General features: G+C 38.6%; 1 protein-coding gene across 18 annotated transcripts in view; it reads right to left on the reverse strand.

The window, feature by feature from the left end:
• Positions 1-19,702, reverse strand: part of NCOA1 (nuclear receptor coactivator 1) — a 294,599-nt gene that overhangs the window by 93,177 nt on the left and 181,720 nt on the right. For all 18 annotated transcript variants that reach the window (XM_034421269.3, XM_034421265.3, XM_087883325.1 and 15 more), the window contains one exon: positions 1,842-1,947. In XM_034421269.3, coding sequence (XP_034277160.2) covers positions 1,842-1,930 — 89 coding nt within the window. In that variant the 5' untranslated portion in view covers positions 1,931-1,947. The remainder of the gene's footprint in view (positions 1-1,841; positions 1,948-19,702) is intronic.

Raw genomic sequence — 19,702 nt, forward strand, 5'->3', positions numbered from 1 at the left:
CACTACTAGAAAAATTGCAAAGAAAACTACAATTGGGATAAGGAACTGTTGGACTAGAACATTCAATCAAGAATCTGACACTATCCATTTAAATTTGATTACAAATAACTGTTTTCTATTCACTATAGTTATTAATTAACTTGTCAGGGTTAGGGTGGCTGGACTGTCACTTAATTGCTGTGCCTCTTAATTGTTATTTTGCTTCACACAATTGTCACAAGTACTACGTCATGTACTGCACCAGTTTTATGTATGTATGCATTTATTTCTGCATCATTACATTTATACTGTACCACTGAATTTGGAATGTCCCACAGCATTTTATCATGTTACAATATAATGAAAATAAGTATATCATTGCATGATAATATGAAGAACTACAAAAAGCCCACAGGCTTACAATTATCAAAAAAGCAACAGATGCTTTATATCATATTATATATATATATATATAATTCCTGCCTACTAATTGACAGAATTGTGCTGTAATAAATACGTATATTAGTCTGTCAAATGCTGCAATACTTTGTTTTTAAGTAACAAACGTGAAGTTTTTTCCTTCTTCCTTCTCTTTGCTCCTCATTATAATTTTACAAAATGCATCCAGACTCCCTATTCTACACTGCATTCTCTTTCTGTATTATTATTTACATATTATTCCCATGGGCACATATAGATTTGTTTCTCACTGTTCTCCTAGAAACCATTGTGGAAACCATTTCAGCATTGGGGAGGGTGAAAAATGTTTCGAAGAAATAATAAACGAACTTCCACTGAGTTTCAAATGAAAAAGGGATGAGGCAGTAAAGTATATTTTGCACTGGCTTGGCTGGGATCCACTTGGCTCTACCAGTCTCCCTATTAGAAGCTACTATACCGACACTGTATTGTCACTGTGGCAATTGCAATATGTAGGAATTGTTAACAAACTGGTTTTCTTCTTCTATGCTTTTGTTCCTTTTACATCAATGTCTGTAAACCTGGATAGTTGCATAGTTGCTTAATTTTGGTACAACAGCAAGCAGTTCCCCCATCTTGCTTGTTAACAAACTGAGGAGATATTTTCCTCATAACCTGTCCTGAATTGTAATAGCTTGTTGGTCTAGTTCACATGCACTTTGCTATCCATTATCCATACTTTCAGCAGAATAGACACTCCTGGAATGCTACAGAAATGTTCAATATTAAATAAGGTCCACTTGCAACCTTCATTCCTACAATTTTGGCAAGGGATGAAAATAATGTTTGTTCTGCCAGACTTTTAAATACAACCAGTATTAGCATCTTCATCTGACAACAGTATTGATTTTATTATTAATCTAAGTGGAATACTGCAGTGGGTATTTGTTTAGCATATTAATAATAACTATGTCTTCCAGCTTAGCTATTTTGCAATGTAAAATTTATGTAGGAGGTATGGAATATAAATTAACTAAGCAAATGGACCGATGACCTCAGAATTGGGCTCCTATTGTGAGGAGTTTAGATTTCAGATTTTGAAACAAGAGAAATATTAATGACCATAAAGTGTGAAGTGTGCTACAAACCCAAGTCAATCAATAAGTAAAAACAGCTTCAGTCACAAATCACCAGTTGCTCCCCAAGAGAGAAGACGAACAGATGGAGAGTTGTGTTCCATCTTCCACAGTAGATACTCACAAACAAACAGCCAAACACTGGTGGGATGTGTGAACTTATCTGAGGGGATGAAATCTGTTCCCATCTGCTTGTGCAGAAAAAGAGTGCCAGAAAGCCAAAAAGAAAAAAAAAAGAAAAGAAAAGAAAAGAAAAGAAAAACCCTCCTCCATCCTGGAAGAATAATTCCCTAAAATTGTACTTACCTCTGTATCAGAGTGTCGCATGGTGACCCCTTCCTCTTTTGAGATTCCAGGTTTCCTGGGTCCGTAGAATTGTTCCCAAGGCCACTCATATTGAGTCAGTTCTCACCTGAGAAAGAAACGAAGTACAACAAGGAATGAAACAGATGGAAAGTGATGGAAAACAGATAGGGAATGGTTTACCCATTGCAGCCTCAAGAAGCAAGGCTGAAGTGACCTATTAAAAGAGGGGGTAGGTTACCTAGTCCTAGCAGCTTCCTTTTTCTTTCACAAAACCGTATCCAAACATTCAATCAATTTTAAAACAATTCCACGAGATAGTGTTTGCTTTGTTTTACTTATCAGCACTATTGGTTTCATCTGGGCATACAAAATAATAGCTTGCATCCTAATAGGGCTAGGAAACAGTATGAATTATTATTAGCAGTATTTCATAGCACAACTTTATATACTACCTACCTAGAAGTCAATACTAGCCTTAATCTTATGCCCAAGAAACTTTGCATGGGATTACACACCAGCTTTTTCGCTGTTTAATAGATTTAAAATTTTGTTTAGTATTTGAGAATTTAAACAGATGTTACATACCAAAGAATCTAATGAAATGTCATTTTGTTCTTCTTTTCCTTGACTTATTAGTTATGACAATGCTAAATGAAGAGACATGACCCATATCTAAATATATAACTGGTGTAATGCTCCTGGGATCCAATGACCAAACTTTGGGCCTGCTTGCACTTATGATCACAAGAATGCTTCAACTCCCCCACCCCCATATCTATGCCCTTTTGACCGGTCATGCTGCATAGTGGCACTGGATGATGACAGAATTGGGGCTGAGGCTGAAGCAGAGGCCCCTTCAACAAGTCTCAACCAGCTGCCCCTGCTCCCAAGCCTCTCCTTCAGCCCCAGTACTACTTCTCCCTCTGAGAAATGCCAGCTCAAGTCCCACACCACAGCCAGCCACTCCAGCACCACTGGGCAAAGCCGTAGCTGCCCCTGATGCCCTATGCTCCACAAGCCCTAGCACGCACCATTCCCTGTTTTCCTCTCACAGTTGATGAGGTGTACCCAGACTGACATTACAATATATGAGGCAGCTGCTGACCATGCCAGGCCTTCTTCCTGAGGCTGCTTGCTCCATTCTCTAAATTGTGTGCACCATTCATTCCCCAAGAAATGCATCCCATTGTTGCATTGCTTTGGAAAAGCCCTTGGAAAGCTTCCGAGGTCTTCCCCAGATCTCGCAAGAACAGACGTGCTATTTGGAGAATGGCAGACACGTCCTTGTGATGCTTCAAAAGACTTTTCCAAAGCATTGTGGGAACAGGGCACACAATGAATGAAGCGAGTGGGAATAAGCCTGACATGGCCAGCAGCTGCCTCACATACAATAGAGTCAATAGTGGGAGGAAAATGATAAAGATCACCTTGGGGGTTCACAGTGCAGGGCATTTGGCCCTTTCCAGGATGCAGTGGTTTTACCAAGCTGCTGGGCCAGGCTAGGACAACTGAGACTTCCAGGAACAACTATGGCTTCACACTGCACTGCGACTGAGGAGCCTCTTGCAGCCCCAGAGCTGTAGTGTGTGAAGAAGTTCCTGAGCCACAGCATTTTATTTCCACAACACCCCTATGCTCAAACGCATTGCACTTCCTCCCCCAACTTGCATGCAGGCCAGTGTTGGGCCTCACAGAGCATCCTTCACCCCTGCGCTCCTTGCCTGGGACTGCCCCCACTTATTTGACCCACGTATCTGGAATCACAACATCAACCGGGAGTGCTGGGTTTGCAGTCATTACATTGCTGTGGTCACGTGACATCTCATGTTACAATTTAAATTTCAAATCTTTATTGTCAGTGCACAACATATGTACAATGAGATTGGTTGAGCTCCCTCAGTGCACTCCCCCCCAACACAATACAACTCACAGTGAAGACAGAAAATCCCTAAACCCAATAAATCATATTAACAAAACACTCAGTCCTATTGCACCAGTGTGAACATGTTACACACTGCGCTGGCTCTGCAGTCCATCAACTACATAGTTATGATGTTATTTCTCATTCAGGAGTCTGACAGCCCACGGATAAAAACTGTTCTTCAGCCTGTTTGTGCGGCTGGCTATATTTCTATATCTCCTTCCTGATGGTAGGAGGGTAAAGAAGTGATGACGAGGGTGAGAGTCGTCCCTGAGAATTTTCCTCACTCTTCTAAGGCAACAAGCCCTAGTGATCTCATCTAGTGGTATCAGGAGACAACCCACAATGTTTTGTGCTGTACTCACCACACTCTGTAATGTTTTTCTATCCATGGCTGTCAGACCAGCATGCCATACCGTGATGCAATAAGTGAGGATGCTTTCTATTGTGGACAGGTAAAAGGAGGTCATCAGTTGTTGTTCCACCCTGTTTTTACACAAGACCCTAAGGAAATGGAGTCTCTGTTGGGCCTTCCTGGCCACCTGGATTGTGTTGTTTTTCTAGGTGAGGTCTTTGCTGAGATGGACTCCCAGGAATTTAAAGGAGGAAACTCTCTCTACACAGTCCCCCTCAATGTAAAGTGGGGCAGGTTCCTCTCTCCTCCTCCAGAAGACCATCTCCTTGGTCTTGCTGATGTTCAGGTACAGGTTGTTTTTTAAGCCCCATGTGGAAAGTTTTTGAACCTCCCCCCTGTATGCTGTTTCGTCCCCACCTGTAATAAGACCCAGTATAGTGCTGTCATCTGCAAACTTAATGATCACAGTAGATGGGTCTGATGCTACACAATCATGTGTGTGCAGGTAGGGACTGAGCACACAGCCCTGTGGGGAGCCAGTGCTAAGCTTCAGGGATGTGGATATGTCAGACCCAACCCTCACTGCTTGTGGCCGGTCCCTCAGAAAGTCTTTGATCCAGTCACAGATGGAAGAGGGAAAATCCAAGTCAGTCAGCTTTTTGATACGGATGGTGTTGAAGGCCGAGCTATAGTCTATGAAAAGCATCCTGATCTAGTTCCCGGGTTTCTCCATATGGCTCGCTACACAATGTAAAGCAGTAGCTATGGCGTTGTCTGTCGACCTATTCCCCCTGTAGACAAACTGATATTTGTCGAAGTCCGGTGGGAGGCATGTCCTAAGGTGTTGGAGAACCAATCTCTCAAAGCATTTCATCACTACGGATGTTAATGCGATACAGCCACATTGCTTAGTGACAGGAATTCTGCTTCCAATTGTGGTTATAAATTGAAGACTACCTATAAAGCGATACTGATAGAAAATGAGGTGGAGTGAGGTGCTATCTGGGAAGGAATTTAACTCTTTTTAAATAATTAGTCATTGTTTGCAAATAAAATTTACCAGATTTGAGGAACTATGGTACGTCGAATGCACTTCATCTTTACATAAGACTTAATGTTCTCAACATGCAATGTTATAGAGGTGATTTTATATATGCAATATGTTTTAATATTGATGATAGAGAATATTTGTAACTCAGGGTTAAACTGTGCACTGATGATGTTACGTAGTTTGGTAATGAAACATCTGCAAGAAAACCATCAAGCGCAGATAGCAGCGAGGACCCCACAATGTGTTTTGGGGAAAAAAATGATTCTAGTGCATTTTATTCCTTTACATATTTACTATGAGATCAATATTTTATCTAAGCATTTTAAATTGATGATTCTTCTGATTTCTCCTTCAGGTCTATTAGTAGGCAAACATATTTGATGCTAAAAACATGAAGTTAATATTCAAACTAACCAGAATTTTTACATCAATATTTTGAAGACATTAGAGTAAAATCAATTTTATATTAAATTGGTGTGTCTCAGTAATCAGCTGTACACTTATTTGCAGCTTGGATTTTTTAAAAAGTCCATTGGATTCCGAGGACAGATTGATACTATCAAAACTGAGTAAGTAGAGTAATTAAGTACAAAACATTTAAAGCACTTAACCAATTCAAAATGATTCTTCAAGATTCTTCAGATCTTTTGCTAAGATCTGAATCTCTTTTATTAAGATGAAAGCATCTGTTGAGAGCCAGAGATTGTTTTAGCAATATTAGCATCACAAATCAATAGAAACCACACCCTTCCGCCAATTGCAATGGAAACAATGGTCAGCTGTCCTCATTTATGAGTCTGACAATCAAGAAGAGAAGGACTACTGGTCTGAAACTAATGACTACAGATCTAATTTTATTCCTCCTTCCTGGCATAACTGAAGCTTCATATGATGCCAGAAGAAATATAATCAGCCATGGGGGAAAATGTTGGCTCTTTCAAAAACCCCAAACTGCAAAACTCATCAGCTCTAGGTACAAGAACTACCGTATATGCTTTATATTATAAACCTGCCTTGATTTTCCATCCACTTCCTTCAAAAGCCTCCAATTGCTTAAACTGCTACTTTACATTCAGTCCTGATTCCGCTTCAACAAAACAAAACAAAACAAACTTCAATTTGCAACAGCAATCATTATGCCAATGTGAAAACCTTTGACTTTGAGTCATGCAGGATTGAACAATAATTCACAAAAATCTTGAAACCTCATTAAAAAAGTTGGGTCTTTTTCAAAAAGTTTTTTTCAAGGTCAGGCCTGAAAAAAATACCGTCTTACTTCTTTGAGTCCCATTCAAAGAGAGAACAAGGGGGCAGTGACCTTGACAATATGTCTAATAAAGTAAACAGGGACTATGGATAAAATTGCAGGTTTAGCTGAAATCTCTGGTTTTATTTAGCCCATTCATTAAACACAGTCAGGTATTTGTTTTTTTAAAAAAATATAATATAAACCCAGTTTATTTTTGCAACAGCCTTTGCCAAAGCTGACAACCAAAAATAATTTAAACTATCCTAAAAATAACTCTGATGGCTCAGCTGGAAAAATGAATTGACCCCACGGGCTCCAAATGAATTGACAGATTCTTAAAGGTGAATCTTACCGCATGAATGGTAGAGGTGAGGTAAGTGGATATTTGCAATTTTGCATACTAACAAACTGTACTGTCCTTGTTCCAAACTTCATTTCTATGATCTAGGATTTTGCCTTGCTCACTGGAAACAGGAATAAAATGGGAGAGAACAACCAGCTAATTATTGATATTTGGGGGATGGGAAAAGAATGTACAACAAAGAATCCTGAAAAGCTTTGCCCTATTGGCTGAGATAATATTTTGTCTGGCAAAAGGAGATCCAGAACACCTAGTAGAATAGCTGGCATATTAATATGGAAATCTGCTCAACTTTAAGCCACTTTACAGGGCTGTCTCTGGACAGAATAATAATAATAATAATAATAATAATAATAATAATAATAATAATAATAATTTATATACCGCCCTCCTCCCGAAGGACTAGGGGGGGTGTACAGCCAAAATTAAAAACATAAATATACAATATCATAGTTAAAATTAATTAAAATTATTAAATAGTTTTGGCCAAATTTTAAAGAAGCTATGGAATTGAGAAAGGCAATAGACGAATGGTGGAATATTTTGCATAATGAAGCCCAAAATGGACAAAGGTATGATGGCAGCCTCAGCCAGCGTTCCTCATTAAAAGAATATGTTTTTACAACCCTGTTCAGGAGCCAGAATCAATCAAAGTGATATAACTAAGACTTTCTTTCTCCATGTACTCCAATTTGCTTTCCTCTAACACAGTCAAATGAATGGAAAGGGAATAATCCTTTTTGGAGGGTTCATCGGCTCCTTCTTGCTCCTAATCTTGCTCCAAATTGTTTGAAGGCATTGCTTTGAAGAAATGAATTCTACACAAGTGCTTCAGTCAGAGAAAATCTCTTTTAGAACAGGGGTCTCCAACCTTGGCAAGTTTAAGCCTGGCGGACTTCAACTCCCAGAACTGGGAGTTGAAGTCCGCCAGGCTTAAAGTTGCCAAGGTTGGAGAGCCCTGTTTTAGAACACCAATACTCAGAGATGGTATTCAGCAGGTTCTGACCAGTTCTGGAGAACCGGTAGCAGAAATTTTGAGTAGTTTGGAGAACCGGTAAATACCACTTCTGACTGGCCCCGTCCCCATCTATTCTCTGCCTCCCGAGTCCCAAGCTGATTGGGAGGAAATGGGAATTTTGCAGTAAATTGGAGTAGGGCGGGAATGGAGATTTTACAGTATCCTTTCCCTGGAGTGGGGTGGGAATGGAGATTTTACAGTATCCTTCCCCTGCCATGCCCACCAAGCCACACCCACAGAACCGGTAGTAAAAAAAATTTGAATCCCACCACTGCCGATACTGATATCTAAATTCCGCTGAAGATGTTACCCAGCCTGGTAATGAAACACTCGGAAACCGATCAGCAAGAGAATAAACCTCCACCCTCATCCTATTCCTGAGCTACAGATATTCGCCACTATCGCAAATCTCCTTTAATTGTTGAGGTGATAGAATTGACAGCCAACAATCTTTTCACAAGTGTTTCTCTCTGAGAACCTTGAAACTACAACCAGTTGCCCAGAAACCGATCAGCAAGAAATCAGAAGAAACGGGTAGAATCTATAGGAAGCGAGAAGTCAAATTAAGGAGCTGCTACTAAAACAACAGATGCTTAAGTTCTTTTCTCAACAGTTGTTATTTATTGTTCTGACAGCTGTCATCCAAATGCTTCCCATCTGAGCAAATGCAGGCAAAATCCCAATTGGAAGTGGTCAAGAGCACATTTAGCAAACCAAAGACATTTGAAGCATTTCTCTCCTTGCTATCCTGCAAACTTGGGACTTCTCTATTTTTTCTTTTCCTTTTTTTTTTACTTTTGCAGATTACAAAATAGTGAAACCACCTGTTGATGCAGAGAGGAAATAATGAATCATTAAGTAAACGACGAGCCAGAAATTGCATGACTGTGATTTTGTAAGTGAAATTTTCTATCTTTGACTTCTCATTTGAAGGAAAATGTCAACAGTCCATGTCACGCCAGCTCCACCCACCCATTAACAGCCAAAGAAAACAAGCACAACTTTGCCTGCGGGCCCACTGGGGAAACAGCAGGAATCCAGAGATCCCTCTGTCATTGCACGGGCCAAAAATGCATACCTCCCTGCCAAAGTCTGCTGGTGTTTTCATCTCACCTGTTCATCTCCAGCAATTTATTCTAACAACAGCATAACACAATCTTGTCTTCCACAAAACCTGACACTGACTCTTGACTGGCACTTCCCAAATAATTTCCTTGTTCTAGCCTGTTAGCTCCTGATTATTATAAAAACAAGTTTCTACAATTCTTTAGGGAGCTCTGAGCTTATATTTCTGCAGGCAGGGCATTATGGATATGACAAACAGAACTACTAGCTTTGTTATATAGCACAATATCTAGGAAAAAGAGTCTGTAAACATGCATGTTGTATAAACTGTCCCCAACAAGTATTTAAATTGTACTTACTGAAGAACATGGCTAGAGTTCTCATACTTTTATAGAGCATTTATATTCAAGTCTACCCATAATTAATTACAGCCATAAAGATAATCTATTATTATGGTTGGTTGCACAGTGTTTAAACCAGATTTGGCATTTTTGTCCATCTATCAAGTTTAGGCAGATATTGTTGCTCAATAATATTAAAGGTATAGTCGCAGGTTGTAAACTGTTCTAAGTAAAGCTGCATTTTGCAATTGACTAATGATCATTTTGTTAATGCCAATAATGTTCAAATGGTGCTCCAGATGTTCTGGGATTACACCAGAGGTGGGTTTCAGCAGGTTCTGACTAGTTCTGGAGAACAGGTAGCAGAAATTTTGAGTAATTCGGAGAACCGATAGTAAAAATGCTGATTGGCCCCGTCCCCATCTATTCTTTGCCTCCCAAGTCCCAGCTGATAGGGAGGAAATGAGGATTTTGCAGTATCCTTCCCCTGGAGTGGGGTGGGAATGGAGTTTTTACAGTATCCTTCCCCTGCCACACCCACCAAACCATGCCCACCCACCAAGCCACGCCCACAAAACCGGTAGTAAAAAATTTTGAAACCCACCACTGGATTGCATCCAAGATGCCTATTATTATTGGTACCATCTTTGCTTTCTTGTGCCTCAGTTGTTCTACATCTATTTGCAGGTCTTAGTATTTTGTGATTTTCTCCAGTTCTTTCTCTTCTCTTCTGCTGTCTCCAGGTACTGCCACATCCACTATCCAGACTTTTTAATCTTTCTTATTGACAATTGTTAGCTCAGGTGTTGTGTGGCAGGTGCTTGTCTACTTGAATGTTAAAGGCTCAGAGCACTTTAGCTTCTTTATTTTCTATTACTTTGTTTATTTTATGGTCCCACCAAATCTTGCCTTCAGGCAAATATATTTTTGCAGATATTTCAATATGCTATTGCTGCTACCGTACTTTGTCAGGCCGCTGTTTATAGTCAGTCTGTGCAGTCTTCTTTCTGCAGCTAATGCTTATTGTTATCATCCCTGCCTAATTGTTATATATGTGTTATGATGGCAATCTGCCAAATCAGTCATCCAAATGGAGTTCAAAAAATTTTGAATAAATATGGAAGAGGCCAATTATAATTGTTTAGCTGGAAAATTCATATTGCCTTTTTGTCTCCAAAAAGGCAATATGAATTATGTCTCATCTAATGCCTCCTTAAATGTCAGTAATGAACCTCTCTGTATTTGTAGTACAAAGCCCCACTCTGTTAAAACTTCTGTATACTCTACATAAAACTCCTCCCCCCCCCCCGAAAGAGGTATTGGTTGCTGTGTTATGGTTGGTCTTACTATGAAATCCACCAAGGCCTTGAATAGTATTAAAATAAGATCAATTGATTGCGATACAGGTAAACCTCTTTAAGTGACTGCCTCATTTTATGATCACAGTTATGATGGTGATGCAAAAGTAATTTTGTGGCCGTTCCTTGCATTTACAACCTTCACAAATCTGTAAAGCAAAGGAACTGTGAAATGAGGATTCACCACGTTCTTTCCTTAAACCATTTTTTTTTTGTTATTTTCTTACGGTTTGCACAGAAAGGAATTGAAACATATCTTACTAAGTTACAAATTTGGAATAGCATCTTCCATGATAGAATTTCTAATAGTAGTAAGAAACCTTTAATTTCATCATTACAGACAACAAATTGAATTTCTAAAAGATTTAAATAACAACAACAAAACAATAATTAGTTTAACCAAACAATTTGGTCTCTTATTGCCATGGGGTAAAACAACCTCAAATGGTTTGCAAGATTTTCTGAAGAGCAGATTGTGTTTGACAGCTGTCAACTAGAGAAACCAGCCAAAAGGCACCCCAGATAAGAACCTTAAATCTTCCCTCGCCTTCTTTCTTTCCAGAGGAGTCTTATCTCACTGAAGCCCTGGAGGCTTAATTGATTGGCAGTTACCAAGCATTTAAGATCCACTTGGGGGAGGTTGCTACAGGGAGTGAGAACTATGAATATTACTAGCTGCCAAGCTACTTCTGCTGACAGACAAACCCTGTTTAAGCAGTTTGGCAGGATGCACTCAGGTTTTACATATTTCAATTACCTATGAATGGCAATCATCTATTTTGTATAATAATTTGTTCTCCAGGAAAACACTCTTTATCTCTCATGCCCAAGTGGTATATAATCTACTTTACTAACAAATCTAATTTGTTACTAATCTCCCCAGAAAAGAAAAGAAAAATACCCTGAGCTACATCTTTTGCGTTGTTGGGTCTGGTCTTCCTGGAAGAACATGAGCGCCCGGTTCAAAAATTAATATTAAAACAGGAGGAGATCATAACTTTCATTCTAGAATAATCTTTAGTGGAATGGAATTTATTTATGTACTTAAGTGAAAAGAGTTCACAATCAAATAATTACAACTGACTGCATTTATAGGAACAAGATCAGAGATGGTATTCAGCAGGTTCTGACCAGTTCTGGAGAATCGGTAGCGGATATTTTGAGTAGTTCGGAGAACAGGTAAATACCACCTCTGACTGGCCCCGCCTTCATCTATTCTCTGCCTCCCGAGTCCCAGCTGATTGGGAGAAAATGGGGATTTTGCAGCAACCTTCCCCTGGAGTGGGGAGGGAATGGAGATTTTACAGTATCCTTCCCCTGCCACACCCACCAAGCCACACCCACAGAACCGATAGTAAAAAAATTTGAAACCCACCACTGAACAAGATCCGTTTTATTCTTAAAATTGTGCAATACAAAGAGGGATTATCAACTACTAACTATAAGAATTAGATGGATTGTTCATAAACAACATAATCCAAAGTGTCAGAAAATCAGAGAAAGTCTACATATTTTACTTATAAGGGGAGCGATTAGCCAGTGTTGAAATCAGGATGCTGGAATATAATTCAATAGATCTTATGTCCTTAAAGTAATCAACTGCCAAAACACAAGAAATGTGTCTTATATGTGACCAACTACGTGGAAGGTTTTGAGTTCTGTATGATTACAATACACATCCAACACAAGCACTATTCATCCCAAACCATTTTAGATTATCAGATTTTTTTTACTTCTTGCCAAACAATTATTGAGCTACCTAAGGCTTCTTCAGATGGACATCTGTAACTAAAACACCATACTAAAATTATTGTGGTCTTTTATCTATTTGTTTCACTTCTGATGGCACAAAAGATGGAACTGGTTCTCAGACATAAGGCTGCACATGGAAGTTGTGTATATGCACTCTCCTAAATCCATACTTACAAACGCTAGGCCACTGAAAAAAAATCTAAGACGGGCGTGCCACCAAGAATATAGTAACTACAAGTCATTTCTGCATAATGCCCATAAGTAATATACTGTCAATTCAGAAGTTTCCTGCTAAGTCCCACATATTCTCCTAGAACTGTGATGGTGAATCTATGGCACGTGTGCCGGAACTGGCACACAGAGCCATCCCTCTGGGCATGCGAGCCATCGCCCATTGCTCTTCTGGGTTCCGGTGGACTGACTAGCTGGTCTTCACACACATGGGAGTGTCAGAAACCAAAAGAGAAGTATGTGCACATGGGGAAGATGATCTTCTGGTTTCCAGTGCACGCATGCACGCTGGCTAGCTTGTTGTCATGCGCGCATGCATGCCAGAAACTGGAAGACCAGGTGGTTGGTGTCCAGGTGGTTGGTGTGCATGTGCATGTGCATGCCGGAAACCGGAATATCATTTTCATGGCACTGCTCTCCCGGTTTTCAGCACGCACTTGTGCACACACGCATGCTCCCATTTCGGTACTCGGTGCTGAAAAGGTTCACCAACACTGCCCTAGAAGATCGCTTCCCAGCAGTCCCATAACAAAGATTCATTGCCTCTGAACTATGGCTGTTTTACATAATGTTATTAAAAGTATCGGCACAGCTGAAAAACAAAAACTGAGTATAGATGACAACTAAAATATTGTAGTGTGAGAAGGAATTGAGTTCAGAGAACAAATGTCCTAACGCCAGCTCAGAACTTCAGCACTAACAGTTATAACGCTCCATCTGCACATTTTCTTTACACTAGAGTGTTTTGTTAGTTTAATCAACTTTTTAACTCACAGAAATGAGGCAGGCAAGAGATGGCAGGCCTGCAGCAAGACAGTAAGTCATCAGATGAAGTCAGCACGTGCAGATGACAACCCTGCCTTTCACGGCATTAGGGTGATGCCTCAGCTCTATGTTCAAGACATCAGAAAGCACTGCCAAGCTCATGATGTCTGGCTGGCTTTTGTTTCTATGCTCTCAGGACCAAAAGCTGGAGGGTGTGTATGTACATGATACTTTGCAGAGGAAGAAAAGCCTTTAAGAAAGGTGAGTGAAAGAAAAGCCCTTGCCCCCAAGATGTTTACAATCCATAACAGCGATTGAGAAAGCAGAAAGAGAGCAGCAAAATATGAGCAAACAAGGATAAAGAGGCATGGCAGATTATTTTGGTCAAAGTTTCTTCAACCATTGACACATGTCTCCATTTTTCCAATTCTTCTGATTTCCTGCACCATTACATATCTATTATTAAGATTATGCTATAAAACACTGCTGAAGAGATTGCAGTATGTAGTCACCCTATCTAACCTAAAAAAATTGAGGTAGAGTTGTGCCTTGTTATCACCTGGATAAGAAACTACCAAGAAATAACCAGAGTCATATGCCGGACTGAGGAACTGAAAATACAACTACAGAAGAAAGCAATGGCCAATCTCTTCTATACAATATCCAAGAAAATCACACAGATGTTTTCCTATAGTCACCAGGCTTCCATTTTTTTTTTAAATCTGAGATACAGTCTCATGAACTTTAGACTTTGAGTCTGAGTCCCATGCTGAGGTGGCAGCAGTTTTCTTTCTGCTTTACTTCGCCAATTTTCCCTCTCAAGCCTATATTGCTCAGAATCTAAGGGCCATTAAAAGAAGTAGCAATTAATTGTTAATGGTGGACACCGTGTTGAGTGAAACTATTTACACATAATTTATGTTCACCTTTTCCAATAAAGCTTTTTTCTTACACTGACCATTTACGGTCTTATCTAATTGGAAGCAGATGGCTAAACTGAGATATTTTCCAGATTGTTTAACTTATACATACAACAGGTATAATCTTGTCACTCAATCACCAAACTTGCCTCTACTACAACTGTTGCATGCTGTTAAAGACAATCTTCTGGGAAGTTTGATAACACAGTGCTCACAGAATCTCCAGAAAGTGAACATGATGAGATGTAAACACTTAATGGTCCCCCATATCATTGACATCAATAAAATGAGTTAAGAATCATCAGAAAAGAAACACTTTAAATCCCACTGGATTCTGGATTGGCTTTTTACAAGAAAAGCTAATTGTTTCTAGAAGACCATAGACAATAAAGGACATGTCAATAAAGGAACTGAAGCCAAAGAGTTTTTGTGTAAAAAATAGATCTAGCAATACATATCCTGAGGATGAACTCATATTTGCACATTTAGGCTATTCTGGATTGCAAATAGAAACCATGTCCAATAAGCAAACACAAACTGTCACTGTGACATTTATGGAGCATAAAAAAGAGGAGGAAAAAAAACATACTGTATTTTGATCAACCATCAGCCTGATAGCAATCCTTGCAATTAATGCTGAATAAAACCACTTTGCAGTTATGACCTCCTGAAGCATTATAAGAGACTCACATTTAAACCATCTTAGATTACCCATAGATTTGTTTTCAACAAAGAATTACATTCCTCTGTTTCTGAAAAGCTGATTTCTGTGATAGAAGCCAGCCATTTGTTTATTATTCACTTTACTGCATTTTTAGTGTCAGGAAAGAAGACTTATATTTGTAAGGTTTTTTTATCTCACATGCTCAAACAAGTTGACTGCCCTATGCATGATGATTGAAGGGGTGGTGGAATGTGGGAGACAAAAAGTAATGTTGTGGTGCCTTAAGAAGCAAAACATCTTGGGCCAAACATTCATTCATTAATTTTATTCATTGGATGCTTAGTCTATCTTTATTACTTTAAAAGTAACTCAAGGTGGTGAACACACATAATACAAACAGGACTTTAATTACAATTTTTGTCATGAACAGGACTTTGTAGAAGTTTAGACTTAATTCATTCCATGGATAGACGAGGCAACATAATTCCAGATCATTCTGTCTAATGACAAGTAGTCTCTTCAGAAGTTATCTTTTCTTATTGCTTTTTATTGATTTCAGTTAAGAAAACTGCAATTAATCACTGAATTGGTTTTCTGGCTTTTTTGTTGTGATGGTGGTGGTGGTAGTTACATGAGAAAGGGCTGCACATCCCCATGGAAAGAAATCAGCAGCAGCAATTTCTTAATTATATATATATTTTTCCTTGGGAAAATTCTTTGTTGAATAAGGTGTAGTAATGAGTAAACAGGGGAATACTGCGTAATTCTTGCACAACACAGTAACACAGCAAGATGGAACTTCTGCTTTAATCCTAGTTCTTGCAAAGAAAAGCATACCGCAGCAGTACTTCAGATCTACTTTTGAAGTGCCCAGTGTTACACACTAATATGAGCCTCTTTATCTATTAAGAGGTCTTTTGTAATAGTTCTTATGAAATCATCACATTCAAATACATTCCTTTCCCTTCTGCATCATGCCAAATTATTTCATTGCTATAATTGTGCCTACAAAAATGACACTATTTAGAAACAGGAAAGGAGTATGAAAAACCCACATTTGTTGTTACTAGAGAAATTCCTCGCTTCCCCCCCCCCCCAGCTGATTTTGCAAATGGTACGTCTCCTTCATGGTTGCATAGTTGCAGCTTCTCTTCTCACTACTGGAAGCAACTAGAATCTGAAATTGATTTGTATGAAATTGATTCAAACCCATCTCATCTAATCTATGGCTTTCCTATAAGCACAGTAATATCCTTTCCCAAAGTTAAGGCAATCATTATTCCTGCAAACATCTCAGACCTGCAAAAGCCATACATGGGGAGAAGAACAATAAATGCAATTGCCAGACTCTCATGTGGAGGGGAACCCACTGAGTTCATGATTTGAAATAATCAGATGTTTTTATATTTTTCATTCAAAGGAAAAACTTCAATGGATTAAATATAATCCTAATTATTTAATAGAAATCCAATCATATTTTAGGCTATTGAGTTCAATAGAAATAATAGATGACAAATCCCCCTCCCCCCCCAAAAATTGACATATAATGTTTTGAGAAGGAAGGCAAGGGTAAAATTAACATTGTGCTTTCAGGCTTGTCAGAGTCTTGTAAGTACAATTTGGCCTTGTTATAACTTGGATGCAAAAATATTGGCTCATACAAGCTTGGCTAATTGATATCTTGGTTGTAATCAACAAACCCATGACATATTCTGATGCCAGAATTTACTCAAAAAAATATTTTCCTTGCACATTAAGGAGTAGCATGGCCCCCATTAAAATGTAACAGGAAACGCAGAATAACAAAATTCAAGAGTTGAAAAAGGCTATTTCCTGTAGATCCTCAGCACAGAAAGCATCACCAATGGTTAGCTTTCTCCACTCATGTTTAATATCTACATGACGCTGCTGGGTGAGATCATCTGTCACTGTAGGGTGAGATACCATCAGCATGCTGATGACTTCCAGTTGTGTATCTCTGCTCCTGGTGAGTTAAGTGATATTGTTGATATCCTTTCTCAGTACCTGGAGATCATGGGAGTCTGGATGGGGAACAACAGGTTTCAAATATTCCTTGGCAAGAGGAGAGTCTTGGGGGGCTTTCTCTATGTGGGGATTTACCATCTCTGATCTTGGATGTAATTGCATTACCGCAAGCAGACCCAGTGTGCAATTTGGAACTTCTTTTGGACTTGCAACTCCTGCTCAAAGAGCAGGTAGAAGTCATGGTGAAAAAAGCCTTTGCACAGCTTCATGTTGTCTGCCAATTGCACCTATTTTTTGATTGGGAGGTTCTATTCACAGTCACCTCATAGATAGACTACTGTAACACAATCTACAGGCAGCTACCCTTGAAGAGTATCCAGAAGCTTCAGCTGGTACAAAATGTGACGATGTGGACAGTTATGTGTGCTTCAAGAACTGCATACATTACACCTTTGCTTTGCAAGCTGCATTGCTTGATATTTTGCTTCTGGGTCCAATTAAATGCCCTGGTTTTGATCTTTAAAGCCATGCACGGCATGGGATCAAGTCATTTGAGGGACTGCCTCTTCCCAGTAACATCTACCCACCCCATCACGTCTGGCAGAATAGCCAAGTTGCAGATCCTATCATCAGGAATTTTATTTGGTGGGTCCTAGGATAAAAACTTTTTTTAATGTAGTCCTAGCTGTGTGGAACATCTCTGCCCCTTCCTATCCACCCACCCTCGTAAGGAAAGGCAGCTGTTGGCCTTCCAGAAGGCCATCAAATCATGATTTTGTCAATGATCTTTTTTTTATTATTATTATTAATTTTATTTCTATACCACCCTTCTCCCAAAGGACTCAGGGTGGTGTACAGCCTAATTAAAAACACAAAGACAGACAAAATTTAAAAATAATTAAAATTATTAAATAGGCCCAATTTATAAAACCCCAAATTTAAAATCCCATTTAAAACCAATTAAAATCTTTACATTGATAGCCCAGCCTGGCGGATCTTGGTGATCCCATAAGGATGATTATGTGATTGTTAACTTTTTGATACATTTTCTGCATGCTAGTTGCCATTTAGTTTATTCTTATTTTTAAATTGTGGTTTTAATGGTGTTTATGTTTTTCATGTTTATGTATTTTACTTCATTTTAGTATGTATGCTGCCAAAGTCATTATGTGAGAGAAATGGACAGATGGATAGATAGATAGATAGATAGATAGATAGATAGATAGATAGATAGATAGATAGATAGAGTTTCCCACTTTTGCTTGAGTGAAGAGTACATATATTTAACTATCTCTTGGTAGACGGAGAACAAGTCTTAGGCATCTTCTGTCTGATATAATTTCATATAGTTAGAGTTCAAGAGTTCACCTGCCTCCTTCAAACTGTTTTCATATGACTTAGCTTCCAGTCCTTACTGTCCTCTTCTGTCCCATTTCATTTTTTTAATAAACTCTGTTTAACATGATGTGGCTTAGAGCAGGACATAATACTTGATTGTGGGGGGGGGGGATTGTCTAATCAATCCAGGATAAAGTGAAGCTATTCAGATGATTAGGCAATTGCGCTTCATTTCAGGTACAACCTACAACTGCACTTGCTTTTTGTGGCAGCCATGAAATACTGATGAGTCATATTCAGTTTATGTTCAATTACTGTTCTGAGAACATTTTCCCTCATTTTACACATGTGCATTTTATTTCTTTTTCCTAAGAAAAGAAATTATTTTGTCTAGCTACTTTAGCCTAGCACGATGTTTCCTTTTAAGGTTCTTTTGGGTCTTTAGAATATTAATTACCTTACCTGATTTTTCTGACATCTGCAAAAGTAATAAGTATTCACTATAAGTATATAATGTCTCACAATTACAGTATATGTAATTGTGAGACATTGCAAGATGTTTCAGATTTAAACTTTCTCAAGTTCAAAACACACTGCTTTGAATCTGAAACACCGTTTCAAACTTGAAATGGACTACTTTTGACTATTTTTGGAGCTGTTTCAGTTGAGGTGTTGCTAAGCTTAAAGCAGATGCCAGAATGAATAAAGCAGTTGTTTTGCACACAAAAGGGACATTTTAAACTAGAAATTGGTTGTTCAAAATTTGAAATGGTTCCAATTCAAAATGTTTTGTACACCTCTACTGTCTCTTGTATTGCAGAAGTTGTACTGATATACTATTGTGTAGAAAGAGGAAATACATATATTGAAAAGTTGCACAAATGATTTGCAAGATGGTATTATTAACTATAATGCACTGAGATGAAATCAGATAAATATCCTGGTGAAAAAATAGTTATACTGTATATATAAAACATTTTACAAAACCTGGCTACTTAATATAATTAAATCTATACTAAAGCCTTTATTGAAATAGGTGATTACCCTAAGTTATTTAAGGGTCATTTTTTAATGGATTTAAATTTTTGTAAACTGATGAAGATTTTTTTTCAATACTTTATCTGAGAAACCAGGTCACCTTAGCTTCAATCCCTCTCCCCCCCACAAAATTCTATGCAAACTTTCTTCCCCTTAAGATTTAATAATGAATGGGAACTCAACATAGACCAGCAAGAAGTTAGGGAAGACAAGAGAAGGCCAATGGTGTAGCAGAGTCTATTCCAACCTCCAAAAGGCCAAGCAGAGCAGCAATGATGAAACTCCCCCTTCTGGAACTGCCTGTACAGCTATATAGTTGCTTCCAAGGTAATTTACCCTTGCATATCATTTATACACTCTTTGGGGAAAGATGCTTATATCTGATGAAGCTAATTGAATTTTCTGAAATTAAATCAATAGCATTTTTAAATGATATGACCAAAGTAGA

This window comes from Pantherophis guttatus, chromosome 1, assembly GCF_059756535.1.
Source record: "Pantherophis guttatus breed Tessera chromosome 1, ASM5975653v1, whole genome shotgun sequence".
NCBI lineage: Eukaryota > Metazoa > Chordata > Lepidosauria > Squamata > Colubridae > Pantherophis > Pantherophis guttatus.